A 24,190-nucleotide genomic window follows, 5' to 3' on the forward strand; every position below is an offset into this window, starting at 1 on the left:
TAGACTTAAAGGGAAATCTGATAAATTAGGCTGGACAATATGGCTGAAAAACGTATCACGATACAAGTGTTTCATACCAGTCGATATCGATTATTATTGATTAGTTTTTTCTGTTAAATATTTGAAATACTGCTAAACTGGTGCTGTGATCTTTCATGTCTCATCCAGTTTTTGCTCCACACTGTTTATTGTTAAAAGAGTTATGGTGAAAACTTAAACTGCTGCTGCAGAAGTTACTCAACAGGTTGCTAGGCAACCGAAGTGGGGAGCAGAAGGGGGGCCTTGAAACTGCCTGCTACTTAACAGATTGTTGCTAGGTAACCAAAGAGTGAATGAGTTGATGCCACTTATTTTGCTTAGCTGGCCATTTTCTCTGCCTACATCCCCCAGAATGCTGTTTGGTTCTGGATTTGAGTTCAGTGAAATTATTGAATATTCAAACATTTTCTGTTGATATTGATCATGTGATATATATAACCAATTTATTATCCAGCCCTACTTAAAGGTTACGTTTGAGCCCCAGCCTAAAGTGACCCAAATCCAATTTTTATTTTTATTTATTTATTTATTTAGTCTGAACAACACAGATGGGATTCAGGGTTTCCCCAGCAAACCTACTAAGCCCAGTGGTAGGGGTGCTATGGGGCAGTCGTTCAGCAATCTGCCATGTTTTTGAGTAAAACAAAAAGTTTAATTTTAACAGAAAAATGTAAAGTATTATTGGGTAATTATGTGTTATTGGAAGAGATTATTAAAATACCTAAATCCCAACTATAAAGTCTTAAAAAAGTCAAATGATAAAAAACAAAGAATTGGTAAGCAATGCTTAGCCTGGTGGGGCTGCAAGTAAAGCCTGGTGGCCCGCCAGGCTTATAATATACTGGGTGAAACCCTGGGATTTTTTTGAATGCGACCTAGGCCACTGGCATATCCAATAGGTATCCGATCTTTTTCAAAAGTGATCTGAATCTTGATCGGGCAGGTCGTATTCATAATATTATTCTCACTATTCTGCGTCCTGAAACGAGCAAGCAGGAATAAAAACAGAAAACATGGCAGACAATAATAAGGTTTAAGTTGGATATCAACTTTAAAACCATAAGATATGCTCCCCCATTAGCATCCATGTTTACTTCCACAAACACTGAGCACTTCTTCTTTTTTTAATGGCGGTTGGCAAAACACTAGTTCTCTTTATGTGTCGTTATTGCGCCCCCTACTGCGCATGCGTGACACTTTGTAGTCCACACAACCGACAACGGCAAAAAGAAAAATCAGACTTCACAAAAAAAAGGAGAAGTGAGCATTAAGGCCTGCAGTGTGAAGGTAGCCTAACTTCTGTTTCCATGCAGCGCTCGGTGGACCTGAACCCGGTTCAGAGAGACCTGGTGCTGAAAGTTGCCGAGCTGTTCGTTGGTAAGGGAGACTGCGACAGCAAAGCTGAGTTCTGGGTGGAAAAAGCTGCAAAGCTCATGCCTGGGAGCCCAGAAGTCTTCAACTTAAAGGTGAGAGCTGCTCTTACCCAGTGAAACGTCTCCATAGCCCTTCAGCTGTGCAAGTCCAGCATCAACAGCTGCCTTGTTCTCACGACTGTCTGTGTCCGTTCAGGAGCGCCTGTTGAGCCGTCAGGGCCAGCAGGGGTGGAACCAGCTGTTCGACCTCCTCCAGGCTGAGCTGGCAGCCCGGCCGGCCGACGCTCTGGTGAATGTAAAGTTGGTTCAGCTGTTTTGCCAGGACGGTCGACTGGATGAGGCCGTCAAACATTGTCTGGCTACTGAGAAAAAGGGCTTGCTGCGCAACAGTCTGGACTGGTACAACGTGCAGCTGAACACGTTACAGGTCAGGACTTGACTCTCTTTTATTTATTTATTTTTTTTTTAGTGTGGAACATCTGTAATTTAAATTTTTTATTTTTTTTGGGATCGTTTAAACACCTGTTTCAACTTACAAAACAAAAGAAGAGGGCTTAAACGGGGTTTATATATTTTTGCACATTTTTTGTCGTTCTGAGTCTCAGCTACTTCTAGAAACAGGGGTTTTTTTCTTACAGAAAAAAAACAAACCAGCTGTTTTTGGTGTCTGAAAAATTTGCCATTTCAAAAACCGCCCGAATGTTACATCACCATTGAGCAGACACAGCCCGTCACCTAGCAACCCCAGCAAACCCCAGCCCGTCACCTAGCAACCCAAGCAGCGCTCCAGCACATTTGCTTTGGTCAGCTGTTTTTTCAGCTGTTTGGCTGCTGGATGTTCTCTTGTTGACCTGCCATCCAGAAGCTGATTGCTGCATTCTTGTTGGTTGTGCAGGAGGCTCTATTAATTCTTTTCAAAGATGTTCAGCTGTATAATTTTGCCTCTTTTGCAGCCATTTTCACATGCAAGTGTAAACTTTGAGTTGAGGGCGTGGCCAGCATATTTTTTGGGTTTAAAGTGACATAAGCCCTAAAACAGCTCTTTATATGACTGATGGGAAAAACAAAAGGCTTTAAATGTAATGAACCTGTTTTGTATTGTACATAGACCCACCCTAACCTGTTCAGGGAAACACAATGGGTCACCTTTAAATATAAATGCTTTCTTTTTCCTTTCAGGAGTATCTGGATCAGCCCAGCGTTTCAAATAATGAGAAGATGTGTCGACGTCTCCAAAGAGAAGTGCTGCTGGCGCACTGCAGCCTGCTGCGAATCAGACTATCCGAGAGCGGCGTGCAGCCAAGCGTCGACGCATTCAGGAGGTCGGTCAGGCCCAGCGGTTCAAATTGTCTCAGAAGTTATGATGTACAATAATATTGTTGTTTTGAGACCATTTTCGAGTAACATGATGGTAATGGCATCTACAAGATCAGTAACCTTTAAATTCTGTTGAACATTTGACATTGGAACTGGAAGACATTTTAAATATCCAAAATAAGGAAACAAAACAAACCAAAAAGTGTCTGTAAACAAAATTTCACTTCACAAAAAATTGAGACCAGAGAACCAGATTAAAGCCTTTTGTATTCCAGTGTTTAGTAGGAAGGGATAATAATAATAATGCAAATGGAAATTATTTACCTGGTAAATGTGATTGATTTTTTGCTTATTGCAACATGCATCTCTTTTGTAATTCAAATTAAACCATTTATACAGAAGTTAAATAAAAATCAGGTGGACTTTACACTTTGTGTTGGCCTTTCACATAAAAAGCAGAAACGTTTGTGGATCTAATGTGAGAAAATGAGGAAGTTGAAGGGATGCGATTCATTTTAGCAAAGCTTGGTTCATTCAGCTTTTCTAAAACATTATTTCTTGCGTCATTGTAGTTTGGCTCCAAATTATTTGATAGAACATGAGACAAATATTATGTGATTATGTAATAAATAATACGTACTGAGGATCTGGGAAGTCTATAAAATGTTTCAGAGTTGACACCTGTCTACGGATGGTGCTATTTAATAAAGCTAAAACTAGTACTTAGAATAACTTTAACTGATTTTTGTTTCGCGTTTTTGTTCAGTTTCGACCAAGCTATGCAGGCGCTGAGCGGCGTCGCCGCGCTCTTCGCCGATGAACTCCTGGAGGCGTTTGTAGAGATGAGGGCTCACCTGTACCTGCATGCCGCCACGCTGCTGCTGAAAATGGCTCAGGACCGGCAGCACGCCTGGAGAGCCGTCATCGACCTGGCCGCGCTCTGCTACCTGCTGGCATACCAGGTACCCAAGAGTCGCTCCGGTACCGACCCAAACATGGAGATGGATGACCTCAAGCAGTTATAAACCATTTACAGGGATTTCATTTACATTTCTGTTCATTTAGATTTTAGCATTAGAGGAGGAGCTAGGTGTTGCTTCATGCATAAAAAGGAAACTATCTTAAATATTACCCAAATGTAGCTATTCAAGAAAACAATCACATTTTGCACATTTTTGTACTTTCATTTGTGTCTTTACTGCTTCTGAAAACAACCTAGATGTTTTTCTGCAATTAGTTAATGTTTTTTTGGTGTCTGAAAAACGATTAATTTCAAAAACCTCCTGAATTTATAGATTTTAAAATGAAGCTGATCTCAGTCCAGATGGTATAAAAACCATGAAATTATCCTTTATTACCTATTGAACACACTCTTTTTAATATACATATCTATATATCACATAGCTAGTTACTGTATTTTAGTTTTATTTATTATATTTTTTTAAATTTGTGTACTTTTTTTATTATGTTTATTCTCTTTATGTTTTATGATTTGTGGAAAATAAATGTGAACGGATCCAGTTTGTTCAATATTTAGCTCTAAAATATTTTGAATGTTATTAAATCAAATTAAAATCTAGAAATTATAGCTGTTATGGAAATGTTTTCTTTTTTTGGTTGGGATTTATTTCAGAAATATGCTTTACGATTCTGAGGATTTTGAGTATCAAGCTGTTCATGCACGTTTGCATTAGCATGACCATTTCATTTGCATTTAATTGATGCTTAAAATAGAAAAATAGACTGAATCATTAGTAAAATAGTGAAACTGAACCTATGTTTACCTAAATTCTGCTTATGATCAAGATATAAAATTATAATAGTCAATTTCTCTTCATATGTCCTCAAATTTACTGTAATGTACAGAAACTTAAAATACTTTGGCATCTTATATTTTAATAAAAAGCTTTTAGACGGGCTTTATTCTTAATTCTTAGTGTCTTACTTGTCTAGAAAACATTTTCCTTACATTTTCTTGTCTCTGTTTTGCACCAGGCTCCCAGACCAAAGACTAAAGTGACCAAAAAGGACCAGTCGCCGCCGCAGCTGCTGGAGCTGCTGGCCAGCGACCGGCAGAGTCAGGCGGGACACATGCTGTTCAACCTGAGCGCCGACACCTTCACTCTGATAAGAGAGGTCGGCTTATTTCTGTCCTGATTTATTCAAATGTATGTCTTAACAAAATGTGCAAAGAAATTTGAATTTGACAGAATTTTACTCCTGATGTTAAGACAAAAGGCTGAAAGCATTTTATTAGCGAATTATTGTTTTTAATTATGAACATTTGCAGAAATGCTATGAAATCCTTGAAAGTGTTTATTTTAAGTTGCATAGTTTTGTAATAAAGTCCAATCTAACATTTGGTTAAAAACGTTATTTCCAGTTCAGAATAGGTATACAAAGACATTTTTTTTCCTCACCGTCTGAAGTTAGATCTGATTAATTTTTCTTGTTTTAGGCTAACTAGAGTTACCAAAATTATTTCTATTTACAAAAATTTGCAAGAACAGTTTTTATTTTTTAACATATTTATTATTCCTATCAGCTCAATGATTTGTACATAGCTCCCACAAGTCTGAACCGGAAACGATCCGCTCCACTGATCCGCCATCTTGGTAGGCAAACGCTAAAGCATAGATGAGAACAAAAATAAAGTATATTGACACTCTGGACCAATTTGGACAATCAATAAATCAATAAAAAACTCTGCTGTCAGAGATTGAAATACTTCTTAACTTAGAAATTTTTTGTTGTTAAATTAGTGTTTTGTTCCCGGACCGGTCAGAGACATTTCAAAACGTAAAATTTTGTTATAGTTAAGGTTACTTTGTCGAATACTAACAGAAAACGTATTAATAACAGTAATAAATGATATTGTATAATAGTGAATTAAACTGTTTTTATCTCCAAAGTTTGGTGCTGGAAACGCTCTTGAATTTCGCAGTGGGAGCCGTGTGCGCCCCCTGGTGGTAGTGACCGTGTTTGTGTGCAGGTGGTGGAGGCGTTTGGGAACCGTAGCGGTCAGGAGTCTCTGTTCGAGCTCCTCTGGGGTCCACAGGCTTCCCCCGCGTCCTCGTTTATCGCCAACGACGACATTCACTCGCTCAGCTCATTGGGTCCAGAGCTTTCCAACCTAGTCAAGTGGGACTTGGGTACAAACCTTTAAAATGTGCCTCCAGGATCAAAGCATCCGGAAGAAGTTGTCTTCCTGTAGAGTGATGACTCTTTGTGTTTTTAGGCTCCATCTTGCTGCACGGCGGGGAGCTGCAGCACCTGAGCTGGCTGGGGCTGCAGTGGATGCTGCTGGACCAGAGGCCGCCCATGCGCGACTGGCTGCAGCAGCTGTTTCCCAGGCTGACGCTGGAAACGTCCAAGCTTGACACCAACGCGCCGGAGTCCATCTGCCTGCTGGACCTGGAGGTGAGAGCCCATCAGCTTGTCTGGAGATCTAAATCAGATTGATTATTGATTGAGCAGTAAGTGAAGTGGAAGGAAGATCTCACATCTGGAGTTCGTTCAGTCTCTGCAAAAAGAGTTCAAGCTCAGTCAGATTGATCTGTGAACGTCAATTTTTACGTTTTGTCACAGACTTCACAGGTTCTTTTGGTTTGTTTACAGTTTTGTTTAGAGAGGCTTCATAATTCATTATGTTTGTTGTTTCTGTTGTTTATTTATTTTAGACATTTAAAATGTCTTCCAGTTCCAGTGGTAAGGAAAAATGTGTTCTTGCATTATTATGCCATGAAAATTGTCTAATAACAAATGCAAGTTTGAGGACTTTTCAGACTTATTGTTTTATTTTTTTGTCAATAAACTGGGAACTGAGTGTTAAACGTCTCTGTCCTCCGTTTGCTCCGTTCAGGCGTTTTTATGCGGCGTGGTTTTCTGCAGCCACTGTCAGCTTCAGGACACGGCGAGGATCAACCGCAGCCTGAGCCCGCGGCAGCAGCTCTTCGAGCCTCGCTGCCTTCCTCTTCCTCTGCTCCGCCTCCTCGCCACGCAGCGGCAGAGGGAGTGGTGGGACGCCGTCTACAGCCTCATCCACAAACGAGCCGTGTGAGTGTCAGAAATGTAATTTTTATCTTTAAAATCTGCAGATGGCGAAACTCCTTTTTGTTTTTAATTGGCTAAATATTTAATTATATTTTCCTTTTTTTTTGTTTCAGGCTCTTTCCATATGTTTCTCTAAAAGGCGTTAGCTGTTTTAAAGTTAAATATTTCTTTTCAAAGAAGTGCATCACTGCTGAAGTAGCATTTTAAAACCCAGTTCTTTCCAGTGCTTGAAGAGATTTTTCTTTAATTTACATTCATCAGTATCCTGAGAGCTCAGTTTTAACATTTGCCTCCTTGCAGTCCCGGTACGTCGGCCAAACTACGGATGATTGTGCAACACGGCCTGAACACGCTGAGAGCTGGAGAGAAACACGGGCTCCAGCCGGCGCTGATGATCCACTGGGCTCAGAGTCTGAGCCAGACGGTACGCTCAGTCTAAACGCTTTCAGTTTGGAAACTCAACATGTTTCTTGATGTTTTCTCAACTGTAATTATTAACGCAGGGCGATGGCATGAACTCGTATTACGACCAGAAGGAGTACATCGGCCGCAGCGTCCACTACTGGCGGGTTGTGATGCCGCTGCTGGAGAAAATAAAAATCAGACGAAGCATACCAGAACCGCTGGACCCTCTCTTCATACACTTCGCCTCTAAGGACATTCAGGTCGTCATCAAACTCAGAATTTCACTTTTTACCTTTTATGATCTCAGTTTCAAATCTCCGCCTTGGTATGTTTGCTTAGTTTAGTTGTACAAAGTTCTCTAAATGTCCTGTGAGTAAATATTTTTGTCCATTTCTCCATAACAGCTGGAGCTTTTAATATGTAGCAGTTATTTAGACATTTACTGTCTATTAAGAGTGTTTCATCAGCGTGAACCAAAGTAAAACATGCTCCCTTCTAGGCGCGAGTGAAATTACCGTAATGACCCGATATCGGCTGGAAAGCGCAAGGTATCGCAGAGTTACAGTACTGCAAAGTTGGCTTGTAAAAATGCGTTGTCGACGACACCTTTTGGGTTAAACGGGAAAAGCTTCAAATGCTAACTCTTGTTGCTGATGTTAGGTGTGTTTTTATGTCCACAGGTTTCCGCTGTGAAAGGTTATGAAGATGAAGCGAAAATCGCGTACGCTGTTCTTCTGGACATCGAAGGCAGAACTGAGGAAGCGATCGCGACTTTAGAAAGCATCAACAACATGTCGTCGATTTGGCATTTAGCGCAGGTAAACCACTGGGATCAATTCTTAACCTTTAATCAAAAATACGTTGGAGCCCTTCCTGTAGAGTTTAGTTTCTGCAAACCTTTGCTTCCAAAAGTTAGAGATAATCAGTTCTATTTATTTTCCAGGTTACATTAATAATCACCTCTTTCTGTGTGATTTTAATGACTGGGTTTCGCTCCAGATCGCTTTCAGAGTCGAGGTTCTGACACCCGATAATTTTCCGTCTGGCAGCAGAGACACAGTAATGATCTGCTGTTGGAAACATCAACAGTGTCTGGTTTAATATTCAGTGTTTCCTCCACTTTTTGACAGGATGTGATTATTCATTGAAACCGTCAGTAATGAATAACTCTCTCCTGCTATTTCTGAGTTTGGAATAATAAACACAGCAGGTTCTGGAGGGACAAAACCATAAATGGATTATATCTCAGTCTATAATCTGTTTTTATTAGCAGAGGCTTTTATTATGAAAGTCTACCTTACTGGTAACGATGCTCAATCACAGATTGGACCAAAACCTTTAATATGAGTGAAAAATTACGACATTTGAAGATAGAAAAAGTTAAGAAACCCTCTTAAAATGTTTGTTTGATGGACTGTTATTATTTTTATTTCTTACGAAATATATGAACCAGTTTTTATTACAGTTTTCTGGGATGAGAAAATTGTACTCAAGAAAGAATAACACTACAAAAACATATTTTTTCTCAAATAGAAGTGAAAAAGTATTTAGTAAAAAGTCTGGGTAACTATTAAAAACATCAGTCATTTAATATTTAAAATTACATCATCAGATGGACCAAGTTATAAAGTTATGTGAAAGTTTGAAGACAAAAAAGAAAGTAACATAAAATAACAAAATCGGGCAAATGAAATATTTTCACCAAATCAATTTATATCAATATGAAACTTGAATAAAAACAGGTTTGTGACTGTGTTGGTTAAAGCATTCATTTAGTGAAGTTAGTAAAGTATCCAGAAAGTTTACTCAAGCAAAACAAGTACAGCACAGTAAAATATACTCCAAAAAGTAATAAAAAAATTTAAAAAATAAGTCACTAAAGTAAGTGTAACTGAGTAAATGTAGTTGGTTGCTACCCAGCTCTGGTCATGAACAACTTTTATTTTTATTACTTTTTGCAGATTTATCAGCGGCTGGCAGAGGAGGCCAGCAACGGCGTGGAGGAAACCCAGGACAGGTGTCTAACTTTCCTGAGGAAGTTCAGGAACTACTTGTCAAAAATCTACAACGCCAACGCAGACGACATCGAAAGGGTCGGTTACAAGTTTGAGTCATAAAATTTCCTCATTTGGATTTTGATAAATTTGTCCTTGTTGTTTTTACCCCTGTGTCTGAGTCTCGTTGCTAACGTGTCGCTCTGCAGCTTCCCGTGTCCATGGAGGAAGTGGTGGACCTCTTGAACGACGTAAATCAGCAGCTTGGCGAAACCCTGGAGCACATGGACGAGGAAGAGGAGCAGGAGGTGAACCTTTGGCGAGGACCGACTCACTCCAGCCCGGCTCGTCTCACAGAAACCAGCGCCACCATTTCGCACATCAAGTTTGCTTCTCCCTCTCCGAGCAAAAGCATTGTTTCTCCTTCCAAAAGATTGGTGAGTCCGTGGATCACATGTTTTGATTCGGGTTCCTTAAAAATTCTGATTCTGTGCCTTCAAGGTTTGGAAAATGCTTTATGTGCACCCTGCACAGTTTTGTGATTAAGTTAAATCTTTTTTATGATTTTTTTTTATTGCAGTCTGAAGTTAAATCAGACTAAACTTTCTTGTTTTGGTTAAGTTAGAATCACCAAAATTATTTAATTTTGCTAAATCCCGTAGAATTTAGCGAGAATATTTTTTAAGAGATTTTTTTTGGTGACTTTCTTTGTGTATTGTGTTTAATTTGAGCAGAAAGGTTGTTTATCTTAAAATTAGTTTGGACTGTTTGTCCTACTGGCTCGATGACTTATTGAGCGTTTTTCTATTTTATACTTTAAACAGTTATTGAAATGAGGGGATCTTTTTAATTAGTGTGTTGTTTTTGTAGAAAGTGTGTGTGAGAGGGACTATAACTTAAAATCTTGCTGTATTACCTCGCTGATAATTGAAATGGTTTTCTTAAGTTCATTTGTTTTGCTTTTGTCTCCAAAGTGTAGTGCTGGAAAAGTTTGAACACTGTGAAAAGTGCTTGAATTTTACTTTTGGAGATTAATAAGCCTTGTTGTTTGTGCAAATAAGTTTCTTTTAGTTTATTACATTCTTTTTTTTTTGTTCAGATTTCACCAAAGACACCACCTCATTGGATTGAAGACCAGAAAAGTCTCCTTCAGATATTATGTCAGCAAGTAGAAGCCCTCAAGGTAATTATCTCAACTTTTTCAACTTCTTCCACTCCAGAATGGGGAAAATAAATACATTAATATGATTTTAATGACAGATTATTCACTAGATTTTTGCAGAAATGCAAATGGATTTAGTTAGTTTAAAACATCTGCTCTACACCAATGATTTGCATCACTGCGTTTACCTTTTTCCCCTAGAATGAGGTTCATGATCTCAAACACAACGCGTCAGTGAACTCCGGCTCGCCTCACCATAAGATGTATGGAGACGCCTACAGAAACGAGAGTTTGCAGGAGCCGTTCACCCCGGTCCAGTCCTACCACGGAGCCCCACTAACTGGTCAGTGGTCCACGCTGCTTTCAGAAGCTATTCAGTCCTGGAACCGCTTCACATTCTGTCACATCCTAACCACATAAACTTCATTGTTATAAACTTTCATTAAAATGCATTTGTTTGTGGTTGTAATGCAATAAAATATGAAAAGGTTCAAGGATAAAATACTTGGGAGCCTATCAATATTTTGCCAAGGTATTTTAAATAATTGTTTTTAAAAAAGCATCAGTTTATTAAACTGCTTCTCTCTCTTAGTTGCCACCACAGGCACTTCTGTTTATTACAACCCGTCTCCTGCCTACAACTCCCAGTATTTACTGCGGACAGCGGCAAACGTCACCCCCACCAAGGTGATTATCATCATTTAACATCCATTTATATATAGAAATAAACTTCTCCCACCTGTTGAGTGATCATTATTATTTAATCTTTTCACACAGGGTCCAATGTATGGGGTGAACCGTATGCCCCCCCAGCAGCACATGTGTGCCTACCAGCCGCCCAAACACACGCCTCCGCTGCAGACCGCCCCGTCCTGCATCTACCCTCCGCAGGAACAAGTCTTCGGTTCCCCCCTTCGGTTTGAATCTCAAGCCACAGGCCTTCTCTCTCCATACAGTGAAGAATTTCATGGGCAGAATGTCGCCCCGCAGACTATTAACCCCACTCTGCCTGAGCCTGGCTACTTCACCAAGCCGTCTGTCGCCCCCGTTCAGCCGCCGAAGGGCGTTGAGGGGAAGCCTGTGGACTTTGGGAAGCTTTCCTTCAGCCAGCAAGCTGCAGCTGACGTACCCAGAGTGCCAAATTTCGGCGCAGGGGCAGTTGGCCCGGCTACAACCTCACCTGCTTTTAACTTCAATTGTTTTCCCAAATCCTCTGAGAGAGATTTAAGTTTCTGCTCGCCCCAAACCAAGCAAAGTGAAAGTTTGCTCGGCCTCCTCACTTCAGACCTCCCCCCAAAGCCCGACTCGTTTCCAGAGAAGCCGCCGGCCCACGAGCAGCCCTCAGGCCACCAGAACATCTTCACCTTCGGAAATAAAAACATAAGCAGCTTCTCGTTTGCAGATTCCACTCCAAACGCGCCAGCTAGAAGTTTCTTTGGGAAGCCGGAGCAACCGTTTAAGTTTGGGGAAGCAACGGCTTTTGGCATCGGCAAGACGTCAGAGCTGGAGAAGGCCGCAGAGAGCGACGAGAGCACACACGTTGAGGAGGACGAAGACGGTCCTCACTTTGAACCGATCGTCCCTCTCCCTGATAAGGTGGATGTGAAAACAGGTGAAGAAGAGGAGGAGGAAATGTTCTGCAACAGGGCAAAGCTGTACCGATTCGACACGGAGACAAAAGAATGGAAAGAACGAGGAATCGGAAATATTAAAATCCTGAAACACAACACTAAAGGGAAGGTCCGCCTCCTGATGAGAAGAGAGCAGGTCCTTAAGATCTGTGCAAATCACTACATCACTGCAGACATGCTGCTGAAACCCAACGCTGGCTCGGACAAATCCTGGGTGTGGAACGCCATCGACTATGCGGATGAAGAGCCTAAACCTGAACAGCTGGCCATTCGCTTCAAAACTGTGGATGAGGCGGCTCTTTTCAAAGCCAAGTTTGAGGAAGCCCAGCAGGTGACGAGCAAATCACCAGAAAAACAGCAAGAGAAGAAAGAGGAAACCCCCAAAGACTTTGGTTTACTGGCTTCTCGGTTCGCTCTTAAAGAAGGCGAGTGGGACTGCGCCGTGTGTGATGTACGAAATAAAGCAACGGCTGCGCAGTGTGCAGCATGCAACACTCCCAATCCACAGTCTTCATCTAAACCAGAACTTCAGGCTACTACTGGAGCCAAAACCAGCCCATTTAGCTTCAAGTTTGGTACAGATTCGTCAAAACCCAGTGGTTCAACCTCAACATTTACAGGATTTGGTGCTTTTGGAACTTCAGTTCCCTCCTCTTTTACATTCGGGATGAGCTCCTCAAAACCTACCGACAAACCGGCTGGTCCATTTGGTTTCAGCTTTGGTTCACAAATTCCCACAAAGCCAGAGCAGTGGGACTGTGGCAAGTGTTCTGCAAAGAATGAAGCATCAACAGACAGTTGTGCTTCTTGTAAAACTCCTAAAACTGCAGTCAAAAAATTCGAGGCAGCACAAACTGCTCCAGCACCAGAAGCTCCTGCTGCACAGTCCTCCGTGTCTGCAGTCGATGCTGGATTTGCTGCACGCTTCAGCAAAAAGCCAGGACAGTGGGACTGTGATGTTTGTGAAGTGAGAAATGAAGCCTCTGCAAGCAAATGTGTTTCCTGTCAAACTCCAAACCCAGCTTCAAAATCAGCCACTGTGGCTCCAGCAGCTCAATCATCTGCTGTGGCTCCAGCAGCTCAATCATCTGCTGTGGCTCCAGCAGCTCAATCATCTGCTGTGGCTCCAGCAGCTCAATCATCCGCTGTGGCTCCAGCAGCTCAATCATCCGCTGTGGCTCCAGCAGCTCAATCATCCACTGTGGCTCCAGCAGTACCAACTGCACCTGCGGTGTCAGGGTTTCTGGCAGATTTTGCCAAGAAAGACGGACAGTGGGACTGCAACGCCTGTTTGGTCAGAAATGAAGGGTCAGCAGCTCAGTGTGTTTCTTGCCAGTCTCCAAATCCAAATCCTTCTTTAGAGGCCATGTTTGGCAAGAAGGAAGGAGAATGGGACTGTGAGGCTTGTCTTGTGAGAAATAAGGCCTCTTCCAATGAATGTGTGGCCTGTAAAACCTCAAACCCTAATGCTAAAAGCACAGTCACATCTGCTGCTTCTGCCTCGTCTTTCAGTTTCAACTTTGGAACCACAAGTTCATCCAACCAGGCTGCTGGACCTGCATTTACTTTTGGAAGCAGTGGTGCATTTCAGTTTGGACAAAATAAAGACAAAGCTTCAGCATCTGCATTCACGTTTGAAGCTCCTCAGGCTGCGCCAGCCACCACAACCTCCTCTGGATTCTCTTTTTCAATGCCCATCCCAGCTGGTGGCTTCAAGTTTGGCGTTCAGGATTCTGCAACAGATTCGGCCTCATCTAATAATCAAACTTCAACAGGGTCCGCTTCCAGTATCCTCAAAAACATGGCTGACAAACACAAGGAGAAAGAAAATGTGTCTACGCCTGCCGTAGACCAAACGGAAAAAGATCAAAATCCTTTAATTGCTGGAAAAGCCGATGCGTTTAGTTTTGCAGACTTGGCCAAGTCCTCCGAAGGAACCTTCCAGTTTGGCCAGAAAGATCCCAACTTCAAAGGTTTCTCCGGAGCAGGAGCGCAGGTATTCGCATCGCCACACACGACCCCTACCAAGGCAGAGGCCTCAAACGTACTGGAAGACGACGGCATGTATAAAACGGAAGAACACGACGACATCCAGTTTGAACCAGTGGTCCAGATGCCTGACAAAGTGGACCTAGTGACTGGTGAGGAAGATGAGCAGGTCCTCTACTCCCAGCGCGTCAAACTCTTCCGATTCGACTCTGGCACCAGTCAGTGGAAGGAACGGGGTGTAGGAACCCTGAAGTTCCTTAAAAATAACACAAATGGCCGGCTGAGAGTGCTGATGAGAAGGGATCAAGTTCTGAAGGTTTGCGCCAACCACTGGATCACCACCACCATGAACCTTAAGCCGCTGGCTGGCTCAGACAAAGCCTGGATATGGATGGCCAACGACTTCTCTGATGGAGATGCTAAACTCGAACAGCTGGCCGCCAAATTTAAAACGACGGAGCTAGCAGACGAGTTCAAAGAGAAGTTTGAGGAATGTCAGAGACTTCTTTTGGATATCCCTTTGCAAACGCCCCACAAGCTGATGGACACTGGCCGAACGGCTCACCTCATCAAGAAAGCAGAGGAGATGAAGTCCGGTTTAAAAGACTTGAAATCGTTTTTGACTGATGAGAAGACGAAAATCCAAGACGACGAAGTGCAGGGAGACATTACTGCCGCAAGCGAACTTTCCAGTTTAGGGGTCAGGCCTCATGGGGAAACAACAGGCCCCACCTTGGAGTGGGATAACTACGACCTACGGGAAGAAGCTTTGGATGACACTGCTGACTCATCGGTCTACACCACCCCTCTTTCGAGCAGCCCCCTGAGGAAGAACCTCTTCCGCTTCGGAGAATCCACAAGTGGGTTCAGCTTCAGTTTCCAACCCGGCATCAGCCCATCCAAGTCTCCTGCGAAGCTCAACCTGAGCAGGGCCTCAGAGGGTACAGACGAGGAGCAGGATACAACTCAAGACGAAGAGCGAGACGGACAGTACTTTGAACCCGTTGTACCTTTGCCTGACTTGGTTGAGACTTCTACTGGAGAGGAAAATGAGCTGGTGGTCTTCAGCCACAGAGCCAAACTGTACCGCTATGACAAAGAGGTGAAGCAGTGGAAGGAGAGGGGCATTGGAGACCTCAAGATCCTGCAGAGTTTTGAGACCAAACGTGTGAGGTTAATAATGAGGAGAGATCAGGTGCTCAAGCTCTGTGCCAATCACTGGATCTCATCCGCCATGAGGCTGGAGCTCATGAAGGGGGCAGAAAAGGCCTGGGTCTGGAGTGCCTTGGACTTTGCCGAAGAGGGAGAGGGCAAAGTTGAGCAGCTGGCTGTGAGGTTTAAGATGCAAGAGACTGCAAATACATTCAAACAGGTCTTTGAAGAGGCCAAGGCGGCGCAGGAAAAATCCGAACTCATGACTCCTGTGACGCCAAGACTCTCAGCACCATCAGAAAGTGGACCATCAGCAACATCTGAAAGCACAACTACATCTCTTTGTGGGCAAGCAGCTATTGCTGTTCTGGAAGAGACGACACGGGAACGAACAGCCACTTCTCCGGCCGCCAGGTCGACTGCAGCTGGGTCTCAGAGTCCTGTCAATCCCCTGAAGACTGTGGTGTCTCCACCGAAGTTTGTGTTCGGCTCTGATTCTGTTCAGAAGATTTTTGGCTCTCCTAAGTCAGAGTCCCAAGCATCTGCATCTGTGTCGGGGTTGACGGCCAAAGATGGTGAAAGCTCAGTCAAGCCTACGATTCCTGCGCCAGCATTCAAAATGCATACAGGTAAAAAAAAAAAAACTTTTATGTTTTATTTTAATGTCCCTTTTGCTTCTCTTTGGTTGGTCCAAGTTGACACTTGATCCATCACCAAAGTCTGTTCATGGTTCTCAGAAGGTTCGGCTCACTTTTTTCTGCCAGTGCTGCTTTTTAAAATGTAATAAGACAAGTGTTATGTTTTAGATGTATTAATCAGTGGCGGCTGGTTGTGGAGGAGAAAAAAAATCTAAGTATTAAAAATGATCTGTAAGCATTTTTAAAATTTGTATTACCCTGTGTTCCTTAATAGTGTTTATTTAAATGTAGTCAACATTGAATTTTAGTGAATTTATAGTGAGTTTTCCCCGACAGGCTCCTTTTTGGGGGCACTACTGACTAGCTTTCCAGAGGTGAAGCTAAATAGCCAATCACATGTGGTTGCTAGGGAAAGGAATAAACATTTAGCCAATCAGAATAGCTGATTGGGTCTCAGAATTTTGCTCTTGCTAGTGAAGATGCCGGAATGTTTTGGGTTGCCATGGTGATAAAGTTGGAAAGAATTCCCCACTTTATGTGACAATGCAGAGGATTTTACAGACAGCTGGTAAGCTACAGCTTCTGTTCCTCTGCATGTTAGTTTTAGCTACCTTATTGGTCTGTGGTCTTTATGCTTTATTTTACTTTTTCTTTTCATAAGCTACTATAATTTGTTCTTTGCTGTTGATCAGTAATGAACATTGCAGCTCATTTGAGTCTTTTATTCTGGACAGGGAAGGGAATCTATTAACAGAAGTTTATCCACCAGCCGCCACTGGCATTAATGTGTGCGAACAAAACCAAAGTAGTCAAAATTAAAATATCCTGCATACACGCTCCTGTTTAGATTACATTCACTCATTCACATGAACACAGTATTGTTTTGGAGCTTTTGGTGACAAGAATTGGGTGCACAAATTTGAATTCTTTCTAACCAAGAAAGAAGCACTACTCCAAAATCAGAACCTTAAGACACAGCTGAAATTTGGAGAGAATGTTTTTGGTCATATGAAGCATAACCTGAGCTGAGGAATCCAGGTGAAACTTTAAAGCCTAAGAAAACTGAACCAACTGTCAAACATGGTGGCATATGCATCATTCTGGGGGTCTATGTTGCTACCAATAGTGTAAATATAATGGAAATATTGTAAGATGATTTCAACATTATCCAACTTAAGCTAGAACCTGAACACAGTTGCATGTCTCCAATCAGGTGTATTGGACATATTTAGCTTAAAATCTCTAACTTTTCTATTCCTCATAAGAAGAGTGGTTGAATAATTGGCCAATAATTATGCCAGATGTTTATTGTTTGATATACAAAGTGTGTAGTTTCCTACATATCATTATTTGAAGAAAATCAACAATAAATATAAGTTTGTGCACTTGATACTTGCTTTTGAAATAAATCCTAAAAAGCCAAACAATACGGTGAGTTTCACGCTGATGATGAATTTTAATTATTAAGAGGAGCGCTCAGGGATTTGGTTAAGACTCGGTTGTCACACACTTTCTCCCATTTGAACGATCTTGGCATTGTTTTCTGAACATGGCAGCCTCATATTTAGTGTCTCTTCACCAACAACAACCCGTCATCCTTTAGGGCTGGATTTTAGGCTTTTCAAAGATAACCCAATGGCCTTTTGGACCAGCACATCCACCGTCCAATTTGAAAGCCCAGGTACTCTAACTATTGCAGTGTGTGTTAAAACCCCTCAGGTGTCACCTGGCTGGCCCCGACTTCAACAAACAATAACCTGTTTGCACGGAGTGGACAGACCAAACAGACTGAAGCTAACCTGTTGCATGTCGTGTGTTGAAGTTCAGTCCTTGGTGTCTAACTTAGCAACTGCCCAGCATCCCGATGTAAGCATCTTGTTCAAAACAAGCTGTAAAACTAATGACATTTTTTACCTTATAGGCACTGTATATACAAAAGTAAATAGCTGATTTTTTTCCTTTATTTTACCCCAAATTATTTGGATTCTTCACAGATCCTATGCATGCAGTTTTACTAAAAGTGAAGGAATTTAATATAAAAAAGCCTTTATTTTTTAAAGAAGCTGTGCATAGCTAGTTGTGTTTCCACTACAAAGCTTTAATAGTCTGCTAAAGTCAAATAACCACAATTTTGCAATAAGACGCATCTCAGGTTCAAACAACCTACAACATTCAAATGGTGCACAAAAAGGAGACAAGAGTTTTAATTTACTTGCGAGGAGAATGGACAGAGACATGCATTAGTTATAATCTCCTACCGCTCTAAAGCACGTTCTGCCGTACCCTCTCTTTTCATTTCCTGAGGGTGGTCCCTAGTTGCATAGCTTATTCTGTTATCTTGAGTTAATTACAGTGTTACTGTTTCTTCTGTTGTTTTATCTTGAGTCACAGTCTTGTTGCACCTCCAGGCTGAGTAGTGCAGAATATGAGTGCAGAGTCCAGTTCCTTTGTTTCCTCCTGTAGATGCAATGCAGGAACTGATGTACTCACAGAACAATGGTGATATACAGCACGATTAAATCAACTTCACACGTCAAAAACATAAGAGCACAGCAAACTTAAGATAAAATACTAAATATTTGTAACAACTCATCATTAAAAACATGGCACTGCTACTTCCTGTTGTCATCTTTGTGTTTTCTGCCAGTAGTAACATCTGGCTGTTGATTTCCATTGCAGTTTTGTTCACAAACAAGCTTTAAAAGTAATGACATTTTTTACCTTATAGGCACTGTGAACAGCTGTTTTTTCTTTATTTTAACCCAAATTATTTCGATTTGTCACAGATTCTATGCATGCAGTTTTGGTAAAACTGACTGAATTTTATATAAAAATGCCTTTGTTTAAAAAAAATCTGTTCATAACTAACTTTGTTTTCATTACAAATGAGATCGAAACTTTAATATTCTGCTAATGTAAAAAAAATAAAATAAAATAAAAATTCGCAATAAGAAGCACAATTAAAGTCACATGTGAATAAGTCATTAAAAACACTCTGTGCCATTATTCTACCACCACTTTCTGTCGTCGTCTTCGTGTTTTCTGCCAGTAGTAAGATCCGGCTGTTGATCACGACTTGTTATGGGGGAAAAAAAAATTATTTCCAATACAGTTTTACGAAATACGCTAATTTTGATGCATTCAAAATACCGCCTAATTCTGGCACAACAACTTAGCAAAAAACTTTTTTGTTTTTATTTCAAAATTGGCATGTTTCCATTTAAGCAAATTTATTTTCATCATTCCAGTTTGTGTGATTATGTGGTCAACGAAAACGCAGTTATTGTCCTGTAAATGTGCATGAAGTGCAGTGTTGAAGCGCAGCAGGAGGCAGTAAAAGTAAAATGTTTCCTGAAAGGTGATCTGAAGACACAGGATGTTCCTTCAGGGAGACACGCACTGTGACATTTTTCACAGAGCCATTTTTAGTGCTGGATCTGCAGCAGCAGCATGAAATGTAATTTGCTGCCTGGCGAGGCATTTGCAGATGATGTGCACATCAGCAGAAGCTAATTGGGGGTAAAGCTCAAATGTTTGCGTAGTTTAATGTCATCAAACTACCACAGGTAGTTTCTCACTGCAGTAAATCACATGCATGCGTTTCATTGTTGTGCATGTTATTTTACGTTACTGTGTGGATCTAACACTTGCACTGAAAGCTACAGTAAATAAATGTGACTAATGAGTCCTTGAAGTAGCTTAATGTTCACTGCTGCTGTATCTGTATCATAGGCTCTCCTCAGGCGGCGGCGGAGGCGTCCAGCTCGGGTTCGGATGACTACTCCGATGTGGAGATCGTTTTCGTCAGAGAGCCCACAGCCGAGCAGGCGGCTTTAGCCAGGAAGCTCCTGCTGCCTCTCACCTTCTTCTGCTATAAGAACGAGCCAGGCTACACCAGCGATGACGAACCTGACGGTGAGATCTGATTTATGAAAAGCGCAAAACTACTTTCTCCACCTTGATTGTGATGCATCCTGTACAACTCTACTAAACATCAAGCAAATCTATTGAGGGAAAAGCATCATTTTCCACAAATATCAACATCTAATAGAGGAAAATGTGCCCACACTCATTAAAACGTTTTGCTTTTCTCCATTTAAAACTTAAAAATAAATGTAAAATTTTACAAAAAATATACAACAAATTTACCATTTAAATTTTTTTTTCTTTCTTTTTCCAAAAGATAATGTGACATTTGTGGCTCTAAACAAGTTTACTAAAAACATATCTTTGGGTTGTAAAGGTTGTTGTGGTTAAAATTTAAATAGATGATTTAAAATTTTAAGCGTCACAATAAGTCCAAGCTTGCATCCAAATCCAATATAAAGTTTTATGAGAATCTAATATAGCATAATCCTAAACCAAATCTGCCAGAAAGTCAGTGGAGTCGTTTTCACAATCTGATGGATTTAAAGAATGTTTGCAATGAGGAGCATTTATTGAATGTGATGATTTAAGATCAAAATTATATTATTAATTCATACACCAATACAAGCAGGTTACTGTTTTGTCTGAAACATACTGGACACTTTTCTAACACAGGTGAAAAAAAGCTTTAAAATTATTTAAAAAAAAAAATTCATCCACGTTGAAATATGTCAGAAGTTGATCACAATCTGCAGTTAATTTCGCCTGGATTAGCAAGTCAATCTGAACAAATTAGGATTTTTAATTGGTGAATTTCCATCTGTTTGTATAAAGATATGCTGCTGCAGTTTGCCAATTTGTCATAATCCACTACATTTGCTTGTATAAATCTGTACCAAATATTTTTCTGCTGGTGTTGTATTTAAGGAGACTGTTTATGCTTGACCAGCAGATTTAGAAATTAAGTCCATCTTTACTTTTCCTCATGGTTTTGTATGATTCAGCTTATTTTTACACCATTATTGGGTATCATAAGGATGCAAACAGTTAATACCTGGTAAATTAACGGAAAGCAGAATTGTGAGCTAAAACTTAATATGTTACCTAAATTTAAAAATAGATTTTTACTGAATTTCTTTTTTATGGTTAGATGAGGACTTTGAGTCGGCTGTAAGAGCTTTGAATGGAAAGCTCTACCCAGATCCCCCTGAAGCAGCAGCAGCAGCAGCAGCAGTCTGTGCTGAGGGTAAGCTGCTCAAACTTTATCGCACTACCGTCATAACAGCAACTAAAACACATTTGAGTAATTCTCCGTCACACTGAACCTCTGTGCTGCTCTCAGAGCCAGACTGCCAGTTTGTTTGGGAGAAGAAACCAACACCAGAGGAAGAGGAGCGGGCGAAGAGCCTCCAGCTTCCCCCGACGTTCTTCTGCGGCCTGAGCGCCACAGACAGCGACCCGGACAGCGAGGAGCCTGAAGACTTTGAGACGGAGCTACGCAAAGCCCAACAAGACCTGGTAATGGGTCACATAGTTTTATCCAAATTTTCACCTGCTTTCCTCCATTCTGACAATCTTTAAGGGGACCTATTATGCAAAATTCACATTTTATGAGTTTTTATATTTGCTTTTGGGTCTCAATTGCTTCTAAAGATGACCCAAAAGCTTAAACACCCAAATGTTTAATGTTTTTTGGTGTCCTGAAAATGAGCTGTTTCAAACACCTTGCGACTGTCGAGTCGCTTTCCATTGGCAGGTCTCCGTTACCTAGCAACCTGCAACTTGTTACCTAGCAACCCAAGCAGAGCTCCAGCACATTTTCTCAGCTGGTTTTACCGCTGCACAATGGCATGGAAAAGACAAGTGTTTAGTTATTGACATACCATCCAGAAACTACTGGCTGCAGTCTTGTTGGTTGTGCAGGAGGCTCAGCTTTTGCTTTTCAAAGATGTACGGTTGTATAATGGCACATCTGTTTGCAGCCATTTTCACGTGCGAGTGTAAAGATTGAGTTGGGGGGGGTTGCCCGGCGGCGGTTTTTTTGGTTTTAAGTGACAGGAGGCCCTAAAACAGATCAAAATAGACAGAACTGAGCAGAGTAAAATCTCATCTGAGAATCATTTTGTGCAAAAAATTAATGAACATCTGATTTGACATTTGGGAGGTTTTTGACGCAGGTCCTTTTCTAAACACCAAAAAACAGCTTATTATTATTGTTTTTATTTCATTTTAAGGTCTTGGTCTTATTTTTTCAGTCAAATTAAATCTGTTTTATTTGTATATTGCCAAATTACATTAACATGGAAAAAATGTTAAATATTTATAAGTATTCATCAAACACAGAGAAAATTATAATATTTAAGGTTTATTAATGGGTAGTTTTAGTAATGGATAGTTTTATTAATACTGTCTGTGGTCAACTTTAAATCTGCCGTCTGTTTCTCAGCCTTTCGTTTTTTTTTTTTGTTTTTTTTTTGCCTACTGCTTTTATAGTAACACGCTGATCAGAACGTCATTAAATAATAAAACTTTCTTCAGGTTGCCCAGTTAAACAGAGGTGAGCCGGTCTCCACCGATCCTGCAGAACCCTCGCAGACCTCGGCCTCAGGCCCGTCGACCAGCAGAGCAGAACCTGCAGACTGCAGACCCACTCCAGACGATCAGCCAGGAGAAAAACCCACAGACACTCAGAATGAAACTCCCAGCAGCAGCAGCTCTCCTATCGACCTGTCCACTAAGAAGAGCCCAGAACCAGAGTCCAGAGCCGACACCACAGCTGCTCCAGGTACAGACTTTATAATCTGAGTTTCACCAACATTTTTCTGGTCAGAATCAGAATAATTGAATTAAAAATCACGTTTATTTCCCTTTCAGATTCTTCCTCCTTTGGCTTCAACTCACTTGGTGGGTTTTCGTTTGCTGACCTCGCCAAAAACACAGACGGATTCGCATTTGGATCTCAAGGTTTGTTCTAGCAGAACCTTTGCCAAGCTTCTCTTTTCCACTGTTCTGAAATAATTTAATTATGCCTGACGCTCTGTCCTCAATCAGATGCCAATTTCTCCTGGGCGAATGCCGGAGCAACTGTGTTTGGAGCTGCAGCTCCTACTGAGGCCAAACGCACGGCCGCCGATGAGGGAAGTGATGAAGAGGAGGCCTCCAACAACGTGGATATCTACTTTGAGCCCATCGTTTCTCTACCGGAGGTACCTTCAAATACGCTCCTCATTTTTATGGTTAAAATATTTAAGATCTCAGAGCTCCAGGATATGAATTGAGATTAAAATATCCTCCTTTTTTCATTCCAGATCAGAAATTCTCGTAAAATTACTACTTTATTCTCCATTGTCGTACAACTGTTCTCTTGTACTATAATTACCTTATTCTCATAATTAAAAATAAGAAATATTAGTTTGCTCTGAATGTTCTGTCCCTGAGATGATCTGGACTCAGTGTAAGTAAATAGAAACTTGTAAAACACGCTTGTCAAACTAAGGAAACTCAAAAATTCCTTTGGTTGGGGAACAAAAATCCAGATTTTCTCAAAACTAAATATACAAAAAAAATTTCAATTCATCAAAAAGCTCGATTTAACGCCAGCCCTTCCTCTCCTCTAAACGTTTTTTACTCTCTTAAGGTGGAGACGAAATCTGGCGAGGAAGATGAGGAAATCTTGTTTAAAGAGCGAGCCAAGCTGTACCGATGGGACCGCGACCTCGGCCAGTGGAAGGAGCGCGGCATCGGAGACCTCAAGATCCTCTTCCACCCGACCAAACACTTCTACCGGATCCTGATGCGAAGAGACCAGGTGCTGAGGGTTTGTGCCAACCACACCATCTCAGAGACCATGGAGCTGAAACCCATGAACACCTCCGCCAACGCACTCGTCTGGACCGCCACCGACTACTCGGGTACAAATATTTAAATGGGGAAACTATGATTCAAAGTTCACATTTTGCATGTTTTTGTGCTTCAGTTTGGGTTTCTAATGTTTCTAGAAACAGTCCAAGCTTTTAAAAACCAAAAACCCAGCCAGTTTTTGGCATTAAGTTGATGTTGTTTGGAAAACCTCCTGAATGTAAGGTCACAAATAAAAGGGCACTTCCTCTCAAGTAGCAACCTCAGCAGAGTTCTGCCCGTTACCTAGCAACCTCAGCAGAGTTCTGCCCGTTACCTAGCAACCTCAGCAGAGCTCCAGCAGGATTGGTCAGCTGGTTTTGCTGCTGTATGTGTACTGGAAAAGACGTTTTTTGTTTTCCATTCAGAAACCACTCTGCATTCTTGTTGGTTGTGCAGAAGGCTCTACTTTTGCTTTTCAAAGATGTACAGTTGAATAATTAAAAACTTAAGCGTACCGTACGCTAAAGGAATGTGATTGTTTTTCATTTTAAACAGTAAAATGTTTTTCTTTAGAAAAACATTTTTTACATAAAATAAGCTTAAGTGGTTAAATGAGAAATTTGCTAAATGTGCCTCTTGTTTTTTTGATTACTAAAATAATCGTCAGCTGCAGCCCGATTACAAAATGTGAAAAGGTTCAATGAATATGAATACCAATATACATTGTGTA

General features: G+C 41.2%; 1 protein-coding gene across 2 annotated transcripts in view; it reads left to right on the forward strand.

Annotated features, from left to right (window-relative positions):
* The window catches only part of ranbp2 (RAN binding protein 2), a 30,675-nt gene that overhangs the window by 4,734 nt on the left and 1,751 nt on the right, over positions 1–24,190 (forward strand). Inside the window, exons 4-28 of one of the 2 annotated variants that reach the window (XM_007557162.2) lie at positions 1,353–1,505; positions 1,609–1,839; positions 2,592–2,734; positions 3,496–3,691; positions 4,725–4,865; positions 5,722–5,881; positions 5,968–6,149; positions 6,592–6,785; positions 7,083–7,206; positions 7,286–7,447; positions 7,868–8,005; positions 9,149–9,280; positions 9,391–9,618; positions 10,281–10,364; positions 10,545–10,686; positions 10,936–11,030; positions 11,121–15,744; positions 17,357–17,434; positions 19,486–19,668; positions 20,771–20,866; positions 20,963–21,138; positions 22,159–22,405; positions 22,495–22,584; positions 22,672–22,826; positions 23,258–23,531. In XM_007557162.2, the coding sequence (XP_007557224.1) occupies positions 1,353–1,505; positions 1,609–1,839; positions 2,592–2,734; positions 3,496–3,691; positions 4,725–4,865; positions 5,722–5,881; positions 5,968–6,149; positions 6,592–6,785; positions 7,083–7,206; positions 7,286–7,447; positions 7,868–8,005; positions 9,149–9,280; positions 9,391–9,618; positions 10,281–10,364; positions 10,545–10,686; positions 10,936–11,030; positions 11,121–15,744; positions 17,357–17,434; positions 19,486–19,668; positions 20,771–20,866; positions 20,963–21,138; positions 22,159–22,405; positions 22,495–22,584; positions 22,672–22,826; positions 23,258–23,531 (8,428 nt within the window). The remainder of the gene's footprint in view (positions 1–1,352; positions 1,506–1,608; positions 1,840–2,591; positions 2,735–3,495; positions 3,692–4,724; positions 4,866–5,721; positions 5,882–5,967; positions 6,150–6,591; positions 6,786–7,082; positions 7,207–7,285; positions 7,448–7,867; positions 8,006–9,148; positions 9,281–9,390; positions 9,619–10,280; positions 10,365–10,544; positions 10,687–10,935; positions 11,031–11,120; positions 15,745–17,356; positions 17,435–19,485; positions 19,669–20,770; positions 20,867–20,962; positions 21,139–22,158; positions 22,406–22,494; positions 22,585–22,671; positions 22,827–23,257; positions 23,532–24,190) is intronic. The other variant, XM_007557161.2, reaches the window with a different exon arrangement.

This window comes from Poecilia formosa, unplaced genomic scaffold (genome assembly GCF_000485575.1).
Source record: "Poecilia formosa unplaced genomic scaffold, Poecilia_formosa-5.1.2 Scaffold84, whole genome shotgun sequence".
Classification (NCBI taxonomy): Eukaryota; Metazoa; Chordata; class Actinopteri; order Cyprinodontiformes; family Poeciliidae; genus Poecilia; species Poecilia formosa.